Raw genomic sequence first — 24,356 nt, forward strand, 5'->3', positions numbered from 1 at the left:
AGAATATTCAGGGGAATAGAAAGATTCTAATAGCGGCCACAATGACCAAAATTGAACAAAAAAATCATTTTTAGAGGGGAAAAATATGAAAACATGATCAATTTATTAAGAGTCATCATGGAAAGCTTTAAACTTTATTTAATTTATCATTTCATCATTTCATCACGGAAAGTGTTGTATGGAGATAAAATTATCTGTCAAATTATTATGAAACATATATGTTTTTGTTAAGAATAAATGTTTTAATCTGTCACCCTCTTTCTGTTTCTTTCGCCAACCTTCTGACTCTTTTTTTTGTCTTCTACTCTACTGCTTTCTCCCTATTTTGCTACAATCTATTTCGTAATTTAACAGTTGGAAAAGCTCACATAAAAAACCTAAATTCAAACTTTGTGTCTTCTCAGAAACTCGTTTCCTCGTTATCTACAGACTTCGTAGCGACATGGGGTGGGTGACAGCAAAATTTTAAATGACGATCGTACTGACTATAACAATATTTTTTCCTATAGTATACTTTCTGCGACGGGCGTGATTAGTCCCAGGTAAGCAATCAGCATTACCAATGCTATTCAAATGCAAACAAATAAGCATTCAGGTCGCTCAAATCCTACCCAAAACCCACTTTGGCAAAATGGCTTTTTTGGTTCTTATAGTGCTGACAATGCACTATATGGGCAAAACCGACCGAAAAACGAAACTTTTTTTGCCGCTGTTTTTAAGGGGTAAAAATTGACTTTGCTTATGTAAAAAGTCACTAGAAATCGATTGGTGATAGTCTCAACGCGCGGAAATGACGGAAATTAGCCAATTTTGCCGCATTCACCATTATTTTTCAATAGTTTTCAAAGAATCGTGTACAAACTCTCTCTAATTTGAGATTCTATGGCAAGGAAAAGAAGCAGAATGTTAAGTAAAACGTATGTGAACAATCTTATTCTAATGCAACCTAACCTATAAGTTCGTTTTGCTCCATTTTACTCAAGGTTTTTGTCCTAAGGGCGAAATGCCAATTCAATACTGTTACCAGAGATTTTCCACAAGGCGTGCCTGTTGAGAAGGTTCAAAAAGTCAAAAGATCGAACGACGATCAAGCTTTTCACAAAAAAGACGCGTAAGGGAATGTTTTACCTTGTTTTACCCTACAAATTGTACTAAAATCTATAACTATAAAAGTGCTCCGATTTCGTTCAAATTTGGTGTGTTTATTCCTAGTCGAAAAATCTTAGACCCGTACTTGTTTATTGGATGCTTAGGGTGCCGCTTTCTGAATTAAGGTGGCTTCAAAAATCAACATGTTTCCTATTCCCTCTTTCTTCAAAGTTTGAACGTTTTTTGTGGTCCGAAATGCTTTGCGCTACCGTAGAATATATTTTCTGAAAAGTTGATTAAAATATCTTTTATTTGGAACGAAAATCATTAAAATCGGTTATGTGCTCTAAAAGTTATGAAGTTTTGAACGAAATAAAATCGGAAAATCTGACTTTTTTGTGAAAAGCTTGATCGTTGTTCTATCTTTTGATTTTTTTCAATTTTTCCAACAGGCATGCCTTCTTGAAAATCTGGTAAAAGTATCGAATTGGCATTTCACCTGTAGTACAAAAACCTTGAGTAAAATGGGGCAAGACTGACTTCTAGATTATGTTGTATTAAAACAAAATTGTTCATATACGTTTTTCATATCATTATTCTTCTTTTCCTTACCATAGAAAAGTCACGTTTTACCCCTTAAAAACAGCGGCAATAAAAAGTTCCGTTTTTTCGGTCAGTTCTGCCCACTATGCTTATTTGCAGTTGATTACCGACAAGAAGAATTTGAACTGAGTTTCGGATGCCAAATTCATGCGAATAGGCTTTCAAAACGCTAATAAACAACATGCCAGATATGCTAATAAGCAGCTAATTTACTGCTTGTGCTAATGCTTACTGGTTATCTAGGATGCTTGTGCCGTATTCTAATGTGGGTGAGTAGGGATATGCATCTTTGTTGTACTTGATCTAAGCTAAGGTGGAGCATTAAAAGCTAATTTTAAAGGTGGTTGCAAAGAAAATGCTCTATAACTCTGCACCCGGAGGAGGTAAAAAAAATTCTACCAGCAAAATTCAGCAAAATTGTAGATAAGAACTAGTTCTACAAAAGTCCCATAAATAACTTTGTCATATTTGGCTCCGCTGAGACGGTACTGTCAAATGAATCAAAATTGACTCAAAGTGATCGAACCATCGCTCGTTCGCATCCAACTGAAGGAAAGTAATAGAGTAATAGAGTAATGGAACCGCTCCCCCCCCCCCTCTTAGGGGAGAAGAGGCGGAAGGGATCTCTCCCCATCATAAGAACCTTCCCTGACCCCAAAAACCCCTGGATGCAAATTTTCGCGCAAATCGGTTCAGTAGTTTCCGAGGCTATAAGGAACATACGGACAGACAGACAGACAGAAATCCATTTTTATAGGTAAAGAAGATATCCTCTGAACAACTGAACTGATGTTCATGAAGTTGGTATCAAATGAAACGTATTTTATGAACTCTATGAATCTTTGAAATGTTATAAAAAGGTAAAAAGATGTCAGATATTGAGAACAAATTTAGCATACACTGATCGGAAAGTTGTGTCTGATCGTGTTAGCCATATAATATTGTTGTGTGGAATCGAAAAATTCAGAATTTTGCCACTTTTACGAGATGGACAAGGTCTTACCGGATTGGCCGTAGTTTATATGTTAAGATTGGTACAGAAAAATCAAAATTATTTTGCAATCTGTCGTAGAGTTCCCCAAGGAAACAACTTAGGCCAATCGCTTTTCACACTGTTAATCAATGAACTCTCTGTACTGCTGCCACCTGGATGTCGCTTGTTTTATATTGACGACGTTAAGCTATCCTGCGTGTAAAAAATCGTTCTCAACAGTCTAAAACTACAGTAGCTCGTTAACCTCTTTGAAGCGTGGTGCACGAATAATTGATGAATAACCAGTGTTCGCAAGTGCTGTGAAGTCACATTTCACCGTAAACTGAACCCGATTACTTTCGACAAGGCTATTTTGGGACCAGTTGATTACATTTGTGACCTACAGCAGTAAATCTTGATTGTGGGCTCAACTTTCGTTTGCATCTCGAGGAAATTATTTCGAGGTCTAAAAGGGGTAATAATTGCTTATGAATCTGGGTTCTGCAATGTACTTTAGTACGCTCGAGTATTGAGTCCCGCTCTCAAGTATGTTGTCCGTTTCAAGTAAACTGGGTTGTGAGGATCGACACCGAGCAGGAAATGTTCTGACGTTGCGCCCTTTGGATGCTACCCTGGGCCTGTAGTAAACCGTCGGACTTGCCTCTATAAGATATACGTTGCAAATTGCTGGGACTTGAAACTTGTTGAAACTGTCCTTATTCGCTGCCGCTTGGTCTGATTCAACTGAGGAATAGTCTCTACTTGTCAGTTAACCTAGAAAAATGCATGTTGAAGTAATTCGTCTTTTAATGTATAGCCTTTCGACACTCGGTCAAAAAGTGGTTTGGCCTTTTGTGACAGCTGTTGAAATTCGGCCTATTTGTTATTCGGCCATTCGGTACCAGTTCTTCGTCTAAGATTATTCAAAGTTCGCGGGTGTTCGGAAATCAACTAATTTTTAAGATACGAATGAACGAGTCAATTTTTTTGATAAAACTCTTGAGTTTCAATTCGATGAAAACATTTAAGAAAACAGTACATGTTGAGGTTAAATGAACACAATATTAGAGAACAACAGATTATGTCCCGTAACAGCATCACCTACTGTCCATTATTTTGGATGATAAATAATGCTTTTATCCCTCATTACTTGGCGCCACGAAACACCACCAAAAAATAGCCCATATGTTCAACATCTCTTCTAATTAAGGACGATCAGTCCGAAAAATTCAATTATCGGTTTCCTCGGAAACATTGGATAAGTTTAAGATTACCAATTACTCTATCAAACATGCTCGCACGTCATCGCAAGTTACTTCAAGGATAACATCAGCAGAATAGCGTCACATCTCCGCTTGCTCGCTCATTCGATACCATCGATTCAGCTTGTTCGACCGTCGTTATTTTTTGTTTGCTCTTTGCTCTGGATTTATCACAAGTCGAAGCATACAAGCTCGAAATAAAACAAAAAACTGTTCGCTATTATAGATTATAGGTACCTATAGACGCTTTTCCGTCGATGCAGAATCAAATGGGTTGTGTTGTTATTATTGGGGGGTATGCGGGTTTTTCGCAATTTACACCAGCATCACGCAGAGCGAGAGATGGATTTACGCGGTACTCGTCGCTGCGGATTTGCGCATTTTCTGCAATTACTGAGTTGTAGCAGTGTGTTTACTTCGCCGGTTCTAAGCGGATTGTTTCGATCGTTTCTGTTTTTTTTGTAGGTTTTGTTTTTTTCTTCCTCTGGTTGCTGCTGGTTTTAATAACTATCACTATTTAGTAATCTTACGAGTACTCGGTTGCTTGCTTGCGTAACGTTATCGCATGCTCGCCCGTTTCACGGAGATCCGCGTATAAATCGCTATCGAATCGAATTAAACGTTTTTTTCCACGTTTGTTTTTTTGTTTGCCCGGTACAATTGATTTTATATTTATGAAAGTGAAGTTTGAGGTTTTAGTTCTATTACTGTTGTTTCTATGTTATTTTTTTTTTTTCATTTAAATCGTTGGCAGTAAAATGCTTATTATGTTATACGTTTTTTCTTGTTTTCTGGTTTGTGTTTTTGGGATGATTCAACTGAACTTGAACTGGGCTAGCCATGTTCAAGCAGCGGCCTTCAGTTGGCTGAACAGAACCAAAAGAAACACAGATACGTATATTAAAATAGTTTGTTTTATTTAAAAAAATACATTATAACTGTAATATTATATTGATCACATTCGCTATCAAAAAAAACTGAAACTGAAAGTAACAGTACTGCTCAGGCTGTGTTCTTTGCATTCGTACGTACCATCGCACTATCTTACTTCTGATTTATAAAACCATAAGTGTATGTGTGTCTTCCTTCATTCAGTTTAGTTTTTTTCTCCTTTCACAAAACTAAATCTAGACTCTTAGACGTGTATATATTTCGACTAAAATACGAATCTTCATAAATGTTATCTCACTTGAAACATTCGTAAAACTAATATCACTCTCGCATATTCTCTCTCGCGTACGTTTTTCTTTCTTTTCTTCAACTTTCCTCTTTCCTGCGTTTGCATTTCACCTCTGCGAGTAGGGTGACAACAGCAGTGGGAAGGACACGACCGTCCTCCACCAGTGACCCCTCCTCCAATCCCGCCACCCATAGTGCACAAACGCATTCTCTTGTTCACAGTGATCTTCTTCCCTCGCTCACTAATCGATCGTTCAGATTTGTTCACTAATCAATAAAGTAGTGTTAATCTTCTCGCTATCTTAAAAGGAAAAAAAGTAAATGTTTCCTTCCGTCAGTCCTAGGACTCGAAGGAGATAAGATCATCGCTATCAACTAAATATTGTTTTCAAAATGTGTACGTGTGGTTTGTCGCAGGTAAAAAGTAAGAATGGACCTCTAGAATGTTTCAATATCTACTTTCAAAACAATAGAGAAACTCAAGCTCGTAAAAAATGACGACGCCGTACGATGATTGGACTCTACTAGGGGACGAACACACGTTAAAATGAAAGAAATTATTAATGCGGATAGGAAATGACAACACGGATGACGACAGGATGATTTTCGGTTGGACAGAAGAAGCCGTTGGTTGACCGAGTTAGGACACCCGGGCTGACTGTAACTGGAAAGTAGATGCGCGTTGTTCTGCTGCGGACCGACGGTGACGATGCCCGACACGGTGGCACCTCTCCGGCTTCCGCATGCTATGTTATTTTTTTTTTTTGCTGGCTGTGTTGTGTAAATTCACTAATCTAATTTACGCGTTTATCGAAGTGACTCGGCAATCAATCCCAGCCGTTTTCCTTGATCATGTGAGCTAGTTCTATGATGTACTTTCCCTCCTTGTATTTTTGGCTAGATTCGAAAGCGTGCTCCTGCAAGACAAGTGCGAAAGTTAGGTAAAATCAGGCCGGACAAATGGCAAATGGTGGTTGTTATTTACGTATTTCCATCCCAGAGGTGTTTTGCAGCATTCGCAGTATATGTCGGCTACGGCGTGTAAGCCTGTTAGTAGGACGCGTTCCTCAGCCTGGCCACAAGCGACGTTGACCCTGCATATAGAAAGCAGCAATTGATGTGCGTCAGTGATTGGAACTAACTAGTGAGGTTTCACTGAATCAGATTATCAAAGTTTACAATTAACGCGCCCCGTTGATATTCTCTAGTATAAACAGATTCTGCCCCGTAAATAAGCATTTTCTTCGACGCAATAAGGCTAATCGACAAATTGAAGCTTCTTTGTTGCATGTAAGAAACACAGAAAACACCACTTTTTGTTTAATCCCATTGCGAAAATTGAAACAACGCGCCGGCCGGCCGGCCAGTGCCAAATATACCGGGCCAACAACACAAAGTAATTCATGCAACAAAAACCAACAGCAAGGATACTTACACTGAATTGAACAGATACGCCCGCCCCTGGCTTCCCTGGAACGATTTCGATATAAGCTCATCGTGACTAGCTAGATGCGCCCGACAGTGGACACAGGAATACGTTCGGTTGGTTGGCGGTAGATAGGCTTGGAACGTTTTCACCATATTGCCACTTCCTGACGATGACGACGACGACGATTGCCCGTTTGCGTGCCTTCCGTTGGCCGCTTCCTGTCGGTGGCAAGGTACACAATGGAATACAGAGAGGAAACAACACGGCGTTAGTTAGAGGAACTAATTTTCTAGAAGCCCGTCAAAAATCGAGAGGATTCATTACGAAATTGAATCGGCTACCTGGGTTGGATCGTGTTCTCGATTCGAGTCCAGGCCGAAAGTGGTGTTTAAAACTAGATGACTAATGGAATGCGTGCGGCTCTTGGCCAGAGCCACTCGGCAGACGGTGATGTTGGTTAGTAGTGAAGAACGAACGCCACGGATTCCACAGTCGAGAATCGTGCGCGTTCGTGATATTTTTTACTCACGATTTTTGTTTACTATAATTTACTACGTCTGTTAGTACGAAAGCTTGCAGTTAGTTGCAGAGTTAGTCTAAATCTTATCTGATAATAGTAGTGAGAATCGTTTGGTTCTTTACTTCGAACAGCAGGTTAAACAAGGATATGTGCATCCGTCTTCGAGATCCAGCTGCTGGTGGCTGCTGCTTCCAAATTGTGTCTCCTTTTCGATAGCCCTCCACGCGTGGTACAAACGATTCCCGCCGAGGAGTAACGCTACACCAACATTGGACCTGTGGCTGCGGTAGTGTAAGGTTGTGTCCGGTAATGACTAATATCCTCTCACGGTTTGAACGGAAAATAGCAGTGGAAGCAAACCAAATGTTTCGCACTTCTCGATTCTATATGCCTTTTTCCCCCGTTATCTTTTGGCTGTAATGGTTCTACACGGAATTTATCGATCTGCTGACGGCCCCAAATTAATACAACAATTCTCGTGGTCGAGTACAAGCACTTTTTCGGGTTTCTTGGATTGTTGTTATATGGCTGCTGATAATGAATTTATTTGTGGATGTTTACTTCGTATTTGTTGTTGTTGTTGTTGGAATTGCCTTCGAAAATCTGAAACGAAAAGCAGGCGGACGAAAAAAAGTTGTAAGAATTCTCATAGTTTTGGCTAATCAATTATATCGATAACAAAATCCCTCTAACTAGAGTAGGTAGGTATAGGAAATTATTGGCTGCTTGTATCATGCATGTATTGAATATTCGTGAGCCCATCAAATAATCATCATCGAAGCTTGTTCAGTTCAACAGTTCAAAACCAGCCAAAGCAACACTTCAAAGCAACAGAAATAGCTCCAGAGTGCGTTACTCTCCGCGGTGCTGGAACTTTCAATTATCTCAATCATTTGTACGAGATTGGATGCTGGATCTCGAAATTCCATTTATCAATCTCCCATACCTATCCGGAATGTGTACGCAATCGCACACCTGGAGACTGTGTAGCAGTTGGTCTATTCATAGGTAAGTAGGAAACCTGATGAGCTATTTTTACCCATTTTATTTAAATTTTATTTCGGATTATTCAAATTTTAGTTGATAATCAAATAGGACAACATGACAAATGTTTAACTGGTTTTGCTATTTTTTACTGAAATTGGATAGTAACTAATCACTTGAATTGAAGATGCAAAGTGATTATAATAGCAAAAATTATAACAAAAACAACTATTAATCAATATTTTTTTGCTTGTTGTTTTGTTTAATTGATACAATTTAATTCAAAAAATTAACAATAATCTATAGCACAAATATAACAATTTTCGCGTAGCTTTTCAAGAGGTTTAAAGAAACAATGAGACATTCTCTTGACTTCTATTCTATTGATCTTATTATGGAGATGGAGATGCACTTGAAAGCATCTGCACTACGTCAATCGGTTGCTGGCGCCATTAGCTAGCTTCATTTTAAGAAACGTTAAGAAACGTAGAAATGCGTTTTTGTCACCGTGATAATCGGAAAAAAGGGACAATGAGGCGAGTCTCTCAAAACCTCGAAATACGCCTCCCCCGCCCTCCCTAATGAGGATAGAGCCAAGTTACTTAATATCTAAACACTGAGTAGCAGGAGTATTGTATCCAAAGCAACGAAAGCAGCTCAACTCCTGAAGTGCGAAATCGATGCTCCTGAACTTTTGTCCTAGATTAACGTTAACAGTATGCTTCCATGGCGCAGATCCCGAAAATTTTTTCGACCTACTTTTCATCGTACATTTAAAGATAGGATTAAGACAAGTTTAATGTGATGTGAATTTTATGTTTTTTATGTTTAGTTTATATATCTATGTTAGATTACGTGATGTTAATGTTGAATTCGGCACACTGATGGCAAAAACTCAAAATCTCTTAACTCATCAAAATGAAGCACAAATTTCACACCCTATTTCTTCCTGCTTGATCACATTCTGCTTTGCTTCAACTGCGACCCGAAGCAATGCACATATACATACAAATTCCTTGTTGAACAGCATAGACATACTCTCATGCGATACGTAGCTGTGAGTGAGCGTGAGGGAATGACTATCTATACCCATAAAAATGGATTTCTGTCTGTCTGTCTGTCTGTCCGTATGTTCCTTATAGAATCGAAAACTACTGAACCGATCGGCGTAAATATTTGCATGTGAAGGTTTTTGGGGCCGAGAAAGCTTCTTATGATGGTTAGAGACCTCTCCCCCCACTAAGAGAGGGGGCTCCCATACAAATGAAATACGTAGGGGAATTACGACCCCTCCCCCCTATAAGAGGGGACGCTTCCACACAAATGATATACAAATTTCCTCATAATTAGAGAACTAATCAACCAAATGGAACCAAATTTGGCATGACCCCCCACATGGAGGCAGGAAATTTTTTTTATGATGGTTTTAGACCCCTCATCCCTGTGGTAGGGGGATTAGAACTCTTATACAAATAAAATAGAAATTTTTGCGTAACTTAAAAACTAATCGAGCTCGAGAAATTTTAGACTCTTCCATAAAACATAAGTCAATAACAAGACCACCAAAAACTATCAATAATAACACTAGATGATTCAAGGCGAGACGGCCGCAAGCCGCGAGAGTTGCCGGCAACCCGGCGTCGGAAGCTCCGGCCACTGCGGGGACAGCCCCCCCGCAAAGAATCACCTCTATCTAGGTTTATTTATTTTCCTAGGTCTACTGACCTCTATTACTTTCTTTCAGTTGAGTCCGAACGAGCGACAGCGAGTAACGAGAGGATAACCCCTGCGAAATGGTACTTTCTACGAAAACATTTTCTGTGAAATGGTACATCTCGCGTAAGGTTTTTCGGTATTACTATTATTATTATTGGTATTACGCAAAACTCTATATTCCACGTTATGGTCAACCGAGAAGTGGTGTTCCGCAAAATGGTATTCGGCAAAATGTTATATAATCATGGCGAATATTTCAATGCTGTCCGCTTTATTATATCAGACTAAGCAATAAAACGCACATTTAAATTACATGTTTATCTAATTCTTATTAGGCTTGTTAATTTCTAGTCAAGAAAATGTCGATTCCCGCGAAGGAAAAATGTGGAATTCATAAATGTGTGCTGCGTTTTTCGCTGCTGATGTTTTCTCTGACGGTACATTCTCTTTTGCTCTCTGGTTCGTTGTATGAAATGCCAGCTGTGGAGGAATGAAGCAAAATGCTCACAGCTGAATTTGGTTTCTCATCGCATAGCAACAGACATCGCGTATAATAGCGAGAGAAATTCATATGTGAGATTCGCGCTTGTGATCAAAGTTGAAATTTCATGTGCTTGAAATCTCATTAAGTTTTTTACTGCTATGAATTTTTCAACACTGATTCGGCACCACCTTTCAGCCAATCTGCAAAATGTAAATAAACCGAGTGACGGCTTCTTTCCCTATGCTAGTCTAGCAGAAAGTAACTCTCATTTTGGTTTGTTTACATTTTGCAGATTGGCCCTTTTGAATAGTTGGTGTCGAACTGATTAATCGAGAAAAGATCATGGGTTTCTGTGCCGATTTGAGAATGGGATTATTAATTAATTCCAACGTCCATGAGGAAAAGTTATGCAGTTGCGCTTGAAAAAATCAGAAAGGTTGTGTTTTAGACACAACCGCATAGCTGATGTGAAACTACCTATGCATGTACCTATGTACCTATAGACCTACGTATGGCGTAAAAAAGCTTTAAGAAAATAATAGTGCTAAATAATTGTTGCGTAATTTTCTATGCATGCATTTTACATTTTGTGTATTTTGTGATGCGAAAAACGAATATTTACAAACAAAATTCTATGAAAAAAATGAAATTTTCAAAATAATATATTATTGGCACTAATTAGAGCCATTTCTTGATCTGGCTTCACGCACTGACAATTCTCAATAAACAAGCTTGCCGTGCAGATGCCATTTAATGATATTCTTTGCCATCTAAACATATTCGCTCTTGTCTGCCTTCTCATTCCGCAGCTGCAACCGTCAAGGTACAAAAATTGATTTACATTAGCCAGTCCATGACTGTAAATGCGCAAGCAAAACGTTTGAGCCTCTTAATTGACCTCGAGGTACGACACTGGTCTAACAAGCCAGACGTTGCATGTTCGAGTCTCGACTGGTAGAGGCTGATAGAGTCAATAGACGCTATAGTAGTTCTACGTCAAAAGTTTTGATCGTCTTCGTTTTGTACAATATGAAACAATTTAAAGTAGCATAGGATCAGCATAGGATAATTTCTTACATTTGGGTGGTAAATGGATATTATTGGGGTATAGTATGAATATTCAGGGGCCATGTGGAAAAACGAGGTGCGTTACTAGCACAGACATCAGTTTGATAATAGTCAGTGCAGCAGCAGATAAACGTGAGCTTGAGGAAGGGTAAACTACTTTTTCGTTATTTCGAAAATTTAGTTCAAATTAATTTTGGAGTCATTTTCTACACGATTTCTCAACTTTCCAATCACAGATATCAGTACACGAGCTCATGAGCGCAGAACTTTCTTATGCAATGTAATGCAACAAATAAAGCGAGAGTGAGATTTCGAATTTGGCAATCCCAGATTTTGCCTCCAGCAAAAGTATTTGTGGAAAAATGCTAATTTTACTTTTTGACGTAGGACTACGTCTTTGGTTACTATACTGGGACTGGGTAGCACTTTGTGAAAACGAAAATAGAAGTGTAACGTTTGAATGAATGATTTCAAAAGGTAATAACTCCTAAACTACTGAACGAAACTGTATAATTCATATGTCGCCGAATAGATAAAACGACCAGCAATTTTATGAAGGGCGTAAGAGGAAGGGCTTCTATACAAATGAAACACAAATTTCCTCAAAACTCGAGAACTAATCAAGCGAATGGAACCAAATTTGGCATGTGGGGGTTTAGAAGACAAGATTTTTTTCTATGATGTACTGAGACCCCTTCCCCTTCTAAGAGGGGGGGGGCTCCCATACAAGTGAAATCAAATACAAATTTCCTCATAACTCTAGAACTAATTAAGCAAATGGAACCAAATTCGGCATGTGGAAGTTTGAGAAGGCAAGAATTTTTTTTATGGTGAATTGAGACTCATCCCCTCTTTAGGAAGGGGGGGCTCCCATACCAATAACATACAAATTTCCTCAAAACTTGAGAACTTATCAAGCAAAAGGAACCAAATTTGGCATGTGGGGGTTTTTGGAGGCAAGAATTTATTTTATGATGGTTTGAGACCCTTCACCCCTGTGGTAGGTGGTTAAGGACTCTCATACAAATAAAACAGAAATTTTTGCGTATTTGCCATATTTTCTGCTATGTAACAAACGATAAGCTGTGAAAGTAAACTAGTAAAACCTTCTCGTAGTAAGAGACAGTGAATCGACGCCGCTAACTTACGTGCCTGTTGACATTCATGTCAAAAGAGAAGGACATTCGAATGGCACGTCATATTTGCGATGAACGAGCTTTGGCTTTAATGTAATTTGTAACCAATGGCCCTTTAAAGGCCACAAGCGAGTTAAAGTAAGATTATTAAAACATGTCAAGCTACGTAATAATCTGGGGGCTGGTCATTCATTACCTTTATGATGCACACGCGATTTTTAAAAGAAATCTCTATGCCTCAATGGTTGCAGGCGTTGTACTTATGAACCCCCGTCCACGTATTTTCAAAGCCACCATTCCATTCATGAAGAATTGAATCTGAATATTTAGTTCTTCTCTTTGAACATTCACTTAACACAGATTCTTATAAACATGCATATTCCAGAAATGCAGTTTACATTATTCTTTAATCTAATGATCTGATATAGTCCGACGTCACCCTTTCGTATAACCCTTAGGGCTGAATACCTTGTAGTTTTTTAAATTTAAAAGAGTTTTAATGCTGTAATCGACCTTCTCAGATATGCAATGCCTTGGGATTACACCCTTTTCCACTCGCTCTAAAAAAATCTATATATTCCTGGGAGAACTGCATAAAGTCAAGGTTTCTACTGGAATATTTACCCACGGTTGTTTATTTTTCAAAGATTGTTTCAATTGTTGAATTCATTTATGAAAATTCACTTTTTTGTTTCAAGTTTGAAACTTTCAACTTTAAAATGTATAATTTATTACACCACCAAATTTGAAGAATATTTTTTATAAATTTACCTGGGAAACAAATCTGTCCAGGCAAGCAAATTTTACCATACTTATATGTTGTTTAAAAAATCAATTCACCATTAGATAACTATTTTCAGATAATTTGCTTCTGTTGCATAAACTGCAATGCACTTATGAATATATCAGATTCATGCAGGTCTAACTCCTTTTAACAAACGATAATGACTGACACCAATTCGGATTGTACCGTAGAAAAAAGGCTTGTTTTCATCTGCTTACTGTAAACATTCCGAAGCTCATTTCAAACATGTCTTATGCCTAGCAAAGAGACATACTATTTGAATGACAAAGTTGAAAAAGCCAATAACCAGCGCCAGCCTCTGGTATTAACAGTCTTCGCTTTTCAGGGGACCAGTGGAAGCACACAAACAATTCATACAAATAAACCACCCAACCTCCTTGCTTACCCTTTTCTTACTTAGTACAGGAAATCGAAGCCAGGAAATCAGCCGCAAAATCCAAATCCCATTATATTCGAAACTTTCTCCACCGTAAGCTGACGGTCTGGTTGGTCCGCCGTTGTTGTTGTACAAAACCACGACACTTGGCACTCTAGCGCAGCTGGTTCGGTGAATTAACGGTTCATTACTTCAGTTGTACACTCTTATTTAATTTCGTCTCAGCGCACGACACGTCTGGACCCGCGGTTAACCACCGTGTATAAGTTCCGTTTGAGGTTTGGGTCGCCAATTGGGGGCTACTGCGATTGTTTAAATTCAGTTTTGCGCCTTCACTGCCTTCGGCTCAGGGGAACAACGGTTTTCGCGAAACAACAAAAATATTATTTTCTTCACCGCTAACTACGCAACAATTTGCAGCCTTTCTCCTTCGACCGATATCCGATAACACGGCGCACTAGATTGTGACGATTTGCTCCACATTCACTGAGCTGCTAAGCCCTGCTCTGCTGTTGGTAGCGATTATTACGCGTCGCTTGTTTCTTGTCCAAAGCGAACAGACAACAACATCACCGCTGTGTAACACTTTCGTGGGACTGTCCTCCTGAATTGTTGCGAAATGCAACCTTTAGTGAGCTTCCTAGTTTCGTTTCACTTGCAAGAACAAATGTTTCCTCGCGCAACCTCTGGCGCATACTATTGGCAGACCAAGCAAGAATACAGTGTGGTACCCTCGCTATCCTATCCCCGACGTTGGTTGTCGGCAGTGAGCTCACAACAACATCCGTAAGCGACCTAACCAAGCCATCTAAACGTCCTAGGTGGGAGGCAGGGAGGCAGCAACAACAAAATGTAAACAAAAATAGATCGGTTGTGTTTTCTGGCTATGCCGCACAGCTCTTCGAGTAGAGCAATAATAATAATAATGATACGCGGTCTGTTTACGGCAACAGCTGGTACTGATATGATCGTTGTTAGTCTGTACCATCGTCTCGGCTCGGTTTGACTCTCCGGCCAAAAGGTGGCTGGCGGGCGGAGTTGAAGCAGTAGGAGGTAGCACCGGTGGTGGTGTTGTTTTCCCGTTTGTTTCGTCGTCTTTGCGCTCGCTGGCTGGTTTGGCCTTTTCTACCGCTGCTGCGCTCGCTGCTTGTATGTTGGGTTCACGTCCATTTTTGCGAACCTAGCAGCCGCCTGCCTGGCGGTTTAGAGTGTTGTGCTTGTTGTTGGTAGCCAGCCAGGCAAGATACATATGTACGACCAGACCATCAACCCGGGGCCTACGGTCTACCTGATTATGGGCTGCGGTGTTTTGTGCCATAACCGAATCTGGCAGCGCAACGCCGCCGCAGATGTTGTGGTGCGATGAGGATAGTTTGTCGGGTAGAAAGAGAGAAGAAAACTAGCGAAATGTTCCCGCAGTCTGCGTATAGTGTCGCGATTTGTGCGTGAGAGGAGCTGACTTTAGGGTGGTTGCTAGTGAAATAGCGAAATTATCAGATTGTCTGTTAAATCTATGTTTTGACAGTAAATAATTATAGTTCCAAACTTCAATTGGTATATACCATGTAAAATCGTGACATGCATAATGATCTAACAGTGCTAATGTCAAGAGCGAATTCGTTGAATCAAAATTCTGTGATAGTATTATGAAGATAACAGGGAGGAAAGTAACAACTTTCAATAGATAGATCGTTTTTTGAAAGAAAGTAAATTCGTACCTAACAATTAATATGCAAAAGCAAAATTCAAATTCTCAGGAGGCTACAGATTGTGAGGATAACTCATCTCGGGTTACCGAACGCAGAAGGCGGGCCAACGTCTTATTGAGACTTTTTTCCAGCCTTCAATTGTGTTAAAGCAATTACATCCTAGGGTATTACGAGTAGAAAGGTCGCTACAGAGCAGGTAACTAAAAATATACCGTAATGTATTAAACTGTCGGCTTATCCGAAACCAGGAAAAAGTAACAATACCAGAACGGCAAACTTCTAAAACATTTAAGACAATGGACGAACTGGTGGATAAAAACATATTAGAAAGAAGTGCAAATTTAAGTTGAAGTAATCGGATAGGACGTATAGTTTATAGTTTACATTCGGTCTTTTCAGGTACAGCAAATTCCTAGTTCTATGGTGTCGTTCGGGGGCAGCTATGCAACTGACTCAGAATGGCGGGGCAGCCAATATCTCGTATAAAATCATTCTAGCCAGGAACACGGATTGAGCGTTGGCAGGCCTTTTTTCGAAATCTCCAAATTAAGCAAGCGGTAACGTTCCTCATACGGCGGTAGGTTTCTGGAATCACGCCATGGCAGACTGCGTAAAGCATACCGTAAAAATTTCTTCTACGCCGATTCGAATCTGGCAATCCAAATTTGTTAATATGAACACCAGATCACAGATAAAAAAAAGCAAAGCCATGGATATAAACATCCTTCAGAATTTGACCATTCTTTATCGACAGACTTTGCAGCCGGTTATTAGAGTACAGGAAAATTACGGGGCTAGTGCAAAGATCCTTGAAGATGAACTAGAGCACAGATCCAAACTCCAAAATAGACTTCACAAGTGATAAGTACAACGATCGAAAACAGTACGGGTCATGGAACTCCTAAGCGATTATAAAAACAAATTCAAGTTGGTTATTGGCTCTGGCGAAAATGTCATAAGTGTATACGAAAAGTTAGTGCGCTATCCAAGACGACACCAAGATCACGAATAAGATAGACGCATCGTTACACATGTCCCGTCGTATTTTATCTAATGTTACTCTAATGTTACATGTTACTCGAGCACCAATCGTCAAATTTGCCCAGTGGGCATTGCAGTTGACTGCAGTCGGAATCCATTTTGATTTCCTTAAAGATTGTTATATCGTCGGCAAAAAAAGATCGACAGGTGGGTGGCAGAAGAGCTGATAGTTCATTTATAAAAAAAAAACAAAAGGACAGTGGTCCAAGATTGCTCCCCTGTGGTACACCGGAGAAGTTGTACAACGAGTCGGAAAACTTGGACCCGAACTTCACACTCACGGTGTTCACACTCACGGAGTTCACATTCACGGGGTTCTCCCCTACGGTGCGTTAGGTACGATTGTGGCCACTTGCAGAACAGGGCGGAAATTTCCAAGTTGTCAAGTCTTACAAGGAGGATGCCGTGATCCACCCGATCAGACGCTGCTTTCAGGACCGTGTACACTGCGTTGTGTTTGCACTCCTTCATTCATGTTACACAGACATAACGAGACAACATCAACGAGATCCGTAAACACCGAGCGTTTTGAAAAAAAAATCCATGCTGGTCAGAAGAAACGCAGTGTTGACAGCTAGCGAACAAAGCGTCGTTCACGATTTTCTTGAGCAGTTTAGACCTGGAGTACAACGATGTAATCCCTCCACAGTTTTCAGCTTTGCGCTCAGGGATGGCTCGTTTGACTCACTTTGACTCAATTCACATTCATTTGACGGTACCGTCTCAGTCATGCAGAATTTGAAAAAGTTATATATGCGATGATTGAAGAACTAGTTATTATCTACAACTTTGCTGTATCTTTTGTATTTACGGCGCTACGATGCTAGTACCTCTTTAGTGACTAAGTGAACGTTCATTTAGTCACTAATGAGTTACTAGCATTGTAGCGCCGTAACTACAAGAGATACTGCAAAACTTTATTCAGCAAAATTATAGATAATTACTAATTCTACAAATGTCCTATATAAAACATTGTCAAATTTTGCTTGGCTGAGACGGTACTGTCAAATGAATGTGAATTGCGTTAAAGTGATCGTGCCATACCTGGTTTCGCTTATCATCCTTCTTGTGTATAGGAAACATTTTTGAATCTTTCCATTGGGTAGGGAATTGAACAATAGTGAAAGAGGCCAAGCGAGAACTGTAGAACACTTTTTTAGGATGTAATATGCACTACCGTTAGGTAGGTTAGGTCTAACGAATATTTTAGTCCGATGGCAGTCTCGACAAACTCCTTATTTACACGAAAAGCGTTGAGGTTTCCGACTGTGTACGAGTGAAATCTCTCGTCAAGCCAAGTTTCCGTTAAAACGATTAAATTGAAGTTTGACCCTGTTAGAGCAATAAAAAAGTCGTCGATTTTGGTTCGAAGTCCGCGCACGTTCTGGTAGTAAATCAGCAGTGGATTGGGGTTCTGCTGTGGATCTGGTACAGGGGCTGTCATCATCGGAAGTATTATCAGAGTTGTTGCATTTGTCTGGGCTGGAATTCTGGGAGCCCCGAGTCGTACACCCACACGCAGGACCTGTGGAATGACTGTTGTTTGCTGGTAGAAATGGTTCGACTGCGGCTTACATAATACCGAAATCACTGCAACCCCAACTTCAGTCCGTAGAAATACGATGAGCTGCCTAGAGTGACATGCTACATCAAGCGGGTCATAATCGATGGAGAGATCGACGTGTGAGGAGACGTTTGGGTCACTGAAAACGAAGTGTGTATCAGCGGTGGTGAGAAAATAATCACACTGATAGTTGCCAGGGTTAACATTTTGGAGACTTTGTTCCGTACAACTGCACAAAGGGCCGGGACGATTGATGTGTGCTGGCAGGAAGAGCTCAACTGTGGCATGGGGAGCAGAAGTTTCTACCATGCTAGAAACGTTGCGTCCCAGCACCCGACCGATCAAGAATGGAGTGGCGGTGGTGCTCGTAGAGTCGGAATCAACTACATTCCCGAAGATCCTGAAGCTACAACTGAATCCGAAGTCGTCGCAGGAGCTAGTGTGATCCGTGGAGTGATAGACGATAAGAGGGCTCTTGATGCTGTCAAAAGTTTTTTGAGACGACACCCTCTCGACACTCTCGAAAGAGAAGACCTTGTGATCAGACCCCCTTATTCAGTGCAGTCTCCAGCAGTTTTATATTCCCACCAATTTTAAACGAGATGAAGTTTGTTTGTATGTTCCACCATAACTCCAGAACGCCTTCACCGATCACCACCAAACATGGCACACATGTTCCTTGATATAAGAAAATCAGCACTTGATAAGAGGGGGGTCGTAAAGGGGGGGGGTGTTAGATTCATAACACCGAAATGCCTGGACGGTTCTTCACCAAACTTGGCATATATGTTCCGTGACATAAGGGAATCAGCACTACAGGGTTGACAAGAAGAGGGGGGTTCATAACAGGGAGGGAGGCAATAACTGCGAAACACCAGGACCGTTCTCCATCAAACTTGGCACACATGTTCCTTGGCACAAGGGAATCAGTACTCAGGGGGTTGACAAAGCAGGGGGGGCTCCTAACAGGAAGGGGGTCATAACAGGGGGAAGGCTATAACTCTGAAATGCCTGGACAATTCTTCATCAAACTTGGCACAAATGTTCCTTGACATTAGGGAATCAGCACTGTGAAGTTGACAAAAGAGGGGGAATGCCTAACAAGGGAGGGAGAGTCTAAATAAGTAAGAGGGGTTGCGTTTCTCTTGCATTTAAATCGATTGCAGTAGTGCAACTGACTTTGAGAAAAGAGGGGGATTTAACCGAGGAGGAATACATGGTAAATAAACCTTTGTTTCGTTTCCATTATAGTGATTTTCATTGAGCAAACCGATGCATAATTAGCTACGTGACATAAGGGTCACCTGACTGGGAAGGGACGACTTGTAGGGGGACGAGGAACGTGAGTATGAATGTATGTTCCGCCATAGCTCCGGAGCTTCTGGACTGTTCTTCATCAAACGTCGTTTGTCAAATACATGTTTTTTGACATAAAAAAAAATCAGCACCGAGGGGTTGATAAAAGAGGGAGACGGTTTCTTTCAAGGGGAGAGAAAGGTTCAAATGGGTAAAGGGGTGCGTTTCTCTTACATTTGGAACGACAGCAGTTGTAAAAGTTGTTTTATTTCTCAAAGCGGGAATAGGGTGGCCATTAAAATGGGGGAGGTTCGTAAAAAATACTTTGTGTCGATTTATAAGGTTTACCGAGAAGCAGACAGATTTACAAGTGATTGGGGGACAACGTGAGAGGAACTGATAAAGGGAATAGACACATTCAAATGAAAAAAAAGGGTTTTGTTTTTTGCATTATGCGAGTTTTCGTTACAAAAACAGATGTACAAGTGACTGAGTGACAAAGGGGCCCCGAGTGAGATCGGGCAATCAGCTAGTTAACTATAAGCGTGAAACCTCGTGGGATCGGCAGGGTGGCTCGAAAGATTGCTAAAGCACTTCTCTACTGACACATTCCGCACACTTGTACATCAAGAAATCGGTATTTAAAACAGCATATTTCAACTCATATTATCCTATCATACTACAACAACTCGAATCATACTACAAAGAAAACGTAGTTCTCAACACAATCAACATACAGAACGTTTATAATTAGTACATTGAAGTGTACACATATTAAAACAAGATGGAAAAAGCGGTATTTCTGCGATGGTATCCCGTTACGAAATGTAACTTGTTATAGCTACCTAAATAACAATCTAAATCAAAAAGTAAATACTACGTTAGGTAGTACATTTACCAGACATAACTTAATACTTGCTAGCGGGAGCAAAATGTGAATGAAAGTCGGGTCCTCGTCGTAACGGGACACGCTGGAATGTGTCTACGGATTGCAAAGTGAGCCGTTCGTAACGGACCAAAACACAATGAATACAGCGCTGAATATGTTGCGGATATTTGACAGAAAACTCATGGAGAACTGTCACATTTCCGCTACGTATTTATTCATTGTGGGCCGAAATTTTTGGATATATGAACCAGAAATTTTGGCATAAGAAGTGTCTTCAGAAAAAGTTGCGGCTTGAGGTTGATTGCCTATTGTCCCTTAACCAGGCGAACTGTTACTATTCACATTCGCACCAAGCAGAGTACAACGACAATGGCGACACTATGATTTCTAAAGAGTTGAATCTGGCCAATTTCTCAGAGCTAAAACCGACTAACCAATTGGAAAATTTCAAAATATTATGCGAAAGATATGGTTTGATTTAAAAGTAAAGCGTCTGCCTGCCTCATACCAACAAGAGACTTCGCCTTAGACACTTCATCAATCAGACACTGCACGCCATTTGAAAATTGTTCAAAATCTAATGTGCATTTGGAATGATTTTAAGAGCCTTCTTAACGTTCGGTTCAGTGAAACTACCGTCGCCCAGGACACTTTTGAATTGTGTTCATAAACATCAATTAAACATATTTAGGACTAATTCGTTCAGTTCACGCTTCATGTTTTGGGTGAGCACAAAGACAGGGCTTTTACTGGTCATTTTTTCAACTTCAGCAGTCAACACCCAGACCATTCGATCAATTTCATGTTGTCCGTTTTGTAAAATGATGCATTTATGTCGCCGTGACGATCGGAAGAGAAGGGCCAACGAAGAGATTCTCTCAATATTAGTTAGATCTTTCTAAAAAGTTTCGCGAGAAGTAAAAGATTCAAATATGTATACCTAGCGTTGAGTATGACAATTTTTGTCTGTTTTGAGGATTCATGAAAAGTGTAGCTCAAAGTTATTTGATTGCATGTCTCGCGAGATTACTGATTTTGGTATAAAATTAAAAAGTACCTGTGCTCCAATTATGCCTCAAAAACTTTGAATTATCTAAAATTGATGAGCAAACGACAATTTACAATTTGTTTTAGAAAGTATATAATATTGTTGTTGATTTACAGTTTGACTAAATTTAAAATAACCGTAAGATGGCAGATCAAACTTAATTCACCAAAAGCCGATTTAGTCTGTATGAAAACCACCCTAACGTACGCTGGCGATTGGCCATCAGTTGCTTGTAAACACACTGGCTAGGGCGTTGATGGTGGTATGCTTTCATGTCACTGTATACGTAATCTTATCGTTCGCCACGGGCAGCAGCGGTAACTGCAATACAGTTATGAATCGCGTATAAAATTATAACAACAAAGAACCGGCTGATTGCTTCGCGGCGTAGCTTATGCTCTACTCGAGATTATTGTCGGCTAGCTGTGCTTTTTTGCGCTGATGTGTATATAAACAAATTGTGTGTTGTACAAACCCGAACAGTGCGCTAGACAAGCCCTGATGTTAATTACGCGTTAACTCTCACCGAAACGTCTTTCGATGGGAATTGATGATTGACAGCTCGACCGTTCGCGTTCGCCAATCGCCGCGAGATGGTCGTGGGTCAGCGCAAAAATGGAAACAATCAGCAATGGGTCGTTCAGAAAGGAACGCTTCAGTTTCATTTCACGACCGAACACGATTAAACCTTGACCCATTGCTGTACCTTGGATCGCTGATCAACAGACAACTTTCTATAATAGCTGCCACCTATATATTTCTGTCACGGTATTGTACAGTACGATGATCTCTTCCCTTTTTATTTCTTTTCCGTTGGGTGGGTGACTGTCAACAGTTGAGTAAACTTTTCTCTTTATATCACACTTTGTCCAGAGTGTTCCACGATAGTGATAGATACGAGTTTCTTTCGAGTTCAGTCGCCTTTGTAGGCAGGTACAATGCCCGACTGATTGAGTCATTTTTTCTCTTCTTGGTTAGACGAGGGTAAAGCACAAACAATAATTACGACGCAAATAACAAACGAATATCACTCACTGAAATGGTGTTGCTCAATTTGTAATCCTACCATGCGTCTCCTTTGCTCTACTTGAAGTGTTCGGAAGGAGCAGTTTCAATGTTTGCGGAATTGGATGTTACTTATTCGAGCAAATTTGGTCGTTGAATTCCAACGACCTTGTAAACACGACCAAAAGACAAGAAAAATTCAATTTAAAAGAATTCCGAAAATTAAAAAACGTTTTGTTTACAAAACAATCGGTCACCTTATGAGTCTAAAGTGTCTATTTTAAGAGTTACGTCCTTAGTTATTTCATTTCACTTTCTCAAGCCAACTTGGCCACAGTTCCAATCCCCTGCTGCTGCGACACCTTTTGCATAAGCATTTTCAGACCAACACAATGCCACCGCTGCTGTATGACAACGCGGCTTTGAGTGTTCTTTTTTTGGATTCGACTTATTTATATACTAGAACATAACAAAACGGTTTCGTAACCGTTAGAAGATTGACGGTGGATGCACACGGCCGACAGTCTCATTCTCAGCACTTCAGTTAGCAGTTTTTTCCACTCTGATTGAAGTGAAGAGCCAACGCATCAATTGAAAATCAATATTTCTCAATTGAAATTGGAATTGTTCTATAGACTAAATATATGCGTCCGCATTGACAGCGTGGCTTGAACAGTTGTTGGTCCGTTGAGTAAATGTAACCTGCGCTAACCTACTTAGAAACGAGAGTTGCTGACCTTGAGTCTGCCACGGTTTTTGCCGAAGCAACCAGGTCGATTCGCCTCTGTTTACTACACGGTTTGTTGTTTGTTTTAACCTATGGCATTATCAATGGTAGCCGAACGAGGGCTCGTCGGCTGCAACCCTCAATATTTCAAGGAAGCAAAATGTGTTCGAATTCAAGCTTGCTTATTTTGTGTAGTAAATATTCGCAGTTAACTTTTTGAGTTATTCAGATAAAATGAGAAACTCAAACTGCACTCAATCAATACTTACAAGCTTTTTAATTTTGATTTGATGTTCCAGATATGCACAGGGATAAAAGTGCATAAAAAATTGATTACTTCATTTGACCCAATATAATGATAGGATAATCTATTTTAGGGCTGATCTGCAAAAAATACGAATTAAACTAAAACAAAAATATCACCAAACAACGATCGTTATCACAGTTAAGTAACAAAACGTGCCCAGTTTTATGACCGATTACCATCGTACTTTAAAACAATGCACTATCCCGTTGTTCGTATCTACGTGCTACTGGGTAGAAAACCATCAACATCCCCACGAGAGCACAAATCGGTGCGTAAATACGTTAGACACGCATAGCGTGACGCCAATCGAAAACTGCTCGTGCTCAAAACTTGATACGTAGTGAAGAGAACGCAATTCGCCTATCATTCCCACGTGGTTAACACAGCAAATCCCAGAATCTGATTTATAGACGCAGTAAACAGTATTTAGCAGCAATTTATATGAACAACAACGGCAGGAACGGCCCAAGTCGCCCCAAAGTCTTCAAACGTGAATATCTACACGACCTACACGACGGTTCAACTAAGACACTTAATTAATGCGCGAATGGTAAAATCGCATTAGAGCTTCCAGTCCGCTGCCAACATTTCTGCGCCCCCCGGTGTGCACTACAACACAGCATCGACCTACGACGAAACCCGTCGAATATCGGTCTTGGTTACAAGCCGACGATGGGCGCCGGTCGCCGCTAGTTTAGAAAAGGGCACGAACGATTCGAATAATTAATCACCGTTCGAGCATTACGACGTAATAACACACACGCGGTGTTATGGTTTATAAATTGCCGCCGCCGCCACCAAGCGCCAGCTAAATGGGCTCCTACAGTTCTACGTCGGATTTGCCCTAGCAGTACTATGTAGAAATGAAGAACACTAACCTGGAATTCAAGAACGACGCGTCGGATCCGTTTGACGGCAAAAAAGCAATTTATTTTATGTTTCATAAGCAGATTACATTGTTTGAAAATTTAGAGCGGAAAGCGCTTAAAATAAGTCTAAATTATGACTAGTACCTGCTTGAATACACGCTTGTTCATGAATACCCCGTAATTGTGGCTCTTAAAGAGTGTTACGATCAAAGTTCTCCAAATTTGCCAACTTAAGCTTGACGCAGTTTTTAAATCGCCTGTTTTGTGCGCCTATATT

At 40.2% G+C, this 24,356-nt stretch overlaps 1 protein-coding gene across 4 annotated transcripts in view; it reads right to left on the reverse strand.

The window, feature by feature from the left end:
* Positions 1 to 3,781: 3,781 nt before the first annotated feature.
* LOC128738739 (protein yippee-like) overlaps positions 3,782 to 24,356 on the reverse strand; it is a 199,844-nt gene continuing 179,269 nt past the window's right edge. For 2 of the 4 annotated variants that reach the window (XM_053834085.1, XM_053834086.1), the window contains 4 exons: positions 7,178 to 7,658; positions 6,542 to 6,753; positions 6,092 to 6,200; positions 3,782 to 6,023 (listed from right to left, as the gene is read on the reverse strand). In XM_053834085.1, the coding sequence (XP_053690060.1) occupies positions 5,934 to 6,023; positions 6,092 to 6,200; positions 6,542 to 6,753; positions 7,178 to 7,210 (444 nt within the window). In that variant the 5' untranslated portion in view covers positions 7,211 to 7,658 and the 3' untranslated portion in view covers positions 3,782 to 5,933. Of the gene's footprint in view, positions 6,024 to 6,091; positions 6,201 to 6,541; positions 6,754 to 7,177; positions 7,659 to 13,633; positions 14,308 to 24,356 lie in introns of those variants that run through there. The other 2 variants (XM_053834087.1, XM_053834084.1) reach the window with 2 other exon arrangements.

The sequence above is a fragment of the Sabethes cyaneus genome, chromosome 2 (genome assembly GCF_943734655.1).
Source record: "Sabethes cyaneus chromosome 2, idSabCyanKW18_F2, whole genome shotgun sequence".
Classification (NCBI taxonomy): domain Eukaryota; kingdom Metazoa; phylum Arthropoda; class Insecta; order Diptera; family Culicidae; genus Sabethes; species Sabethes cyaneus.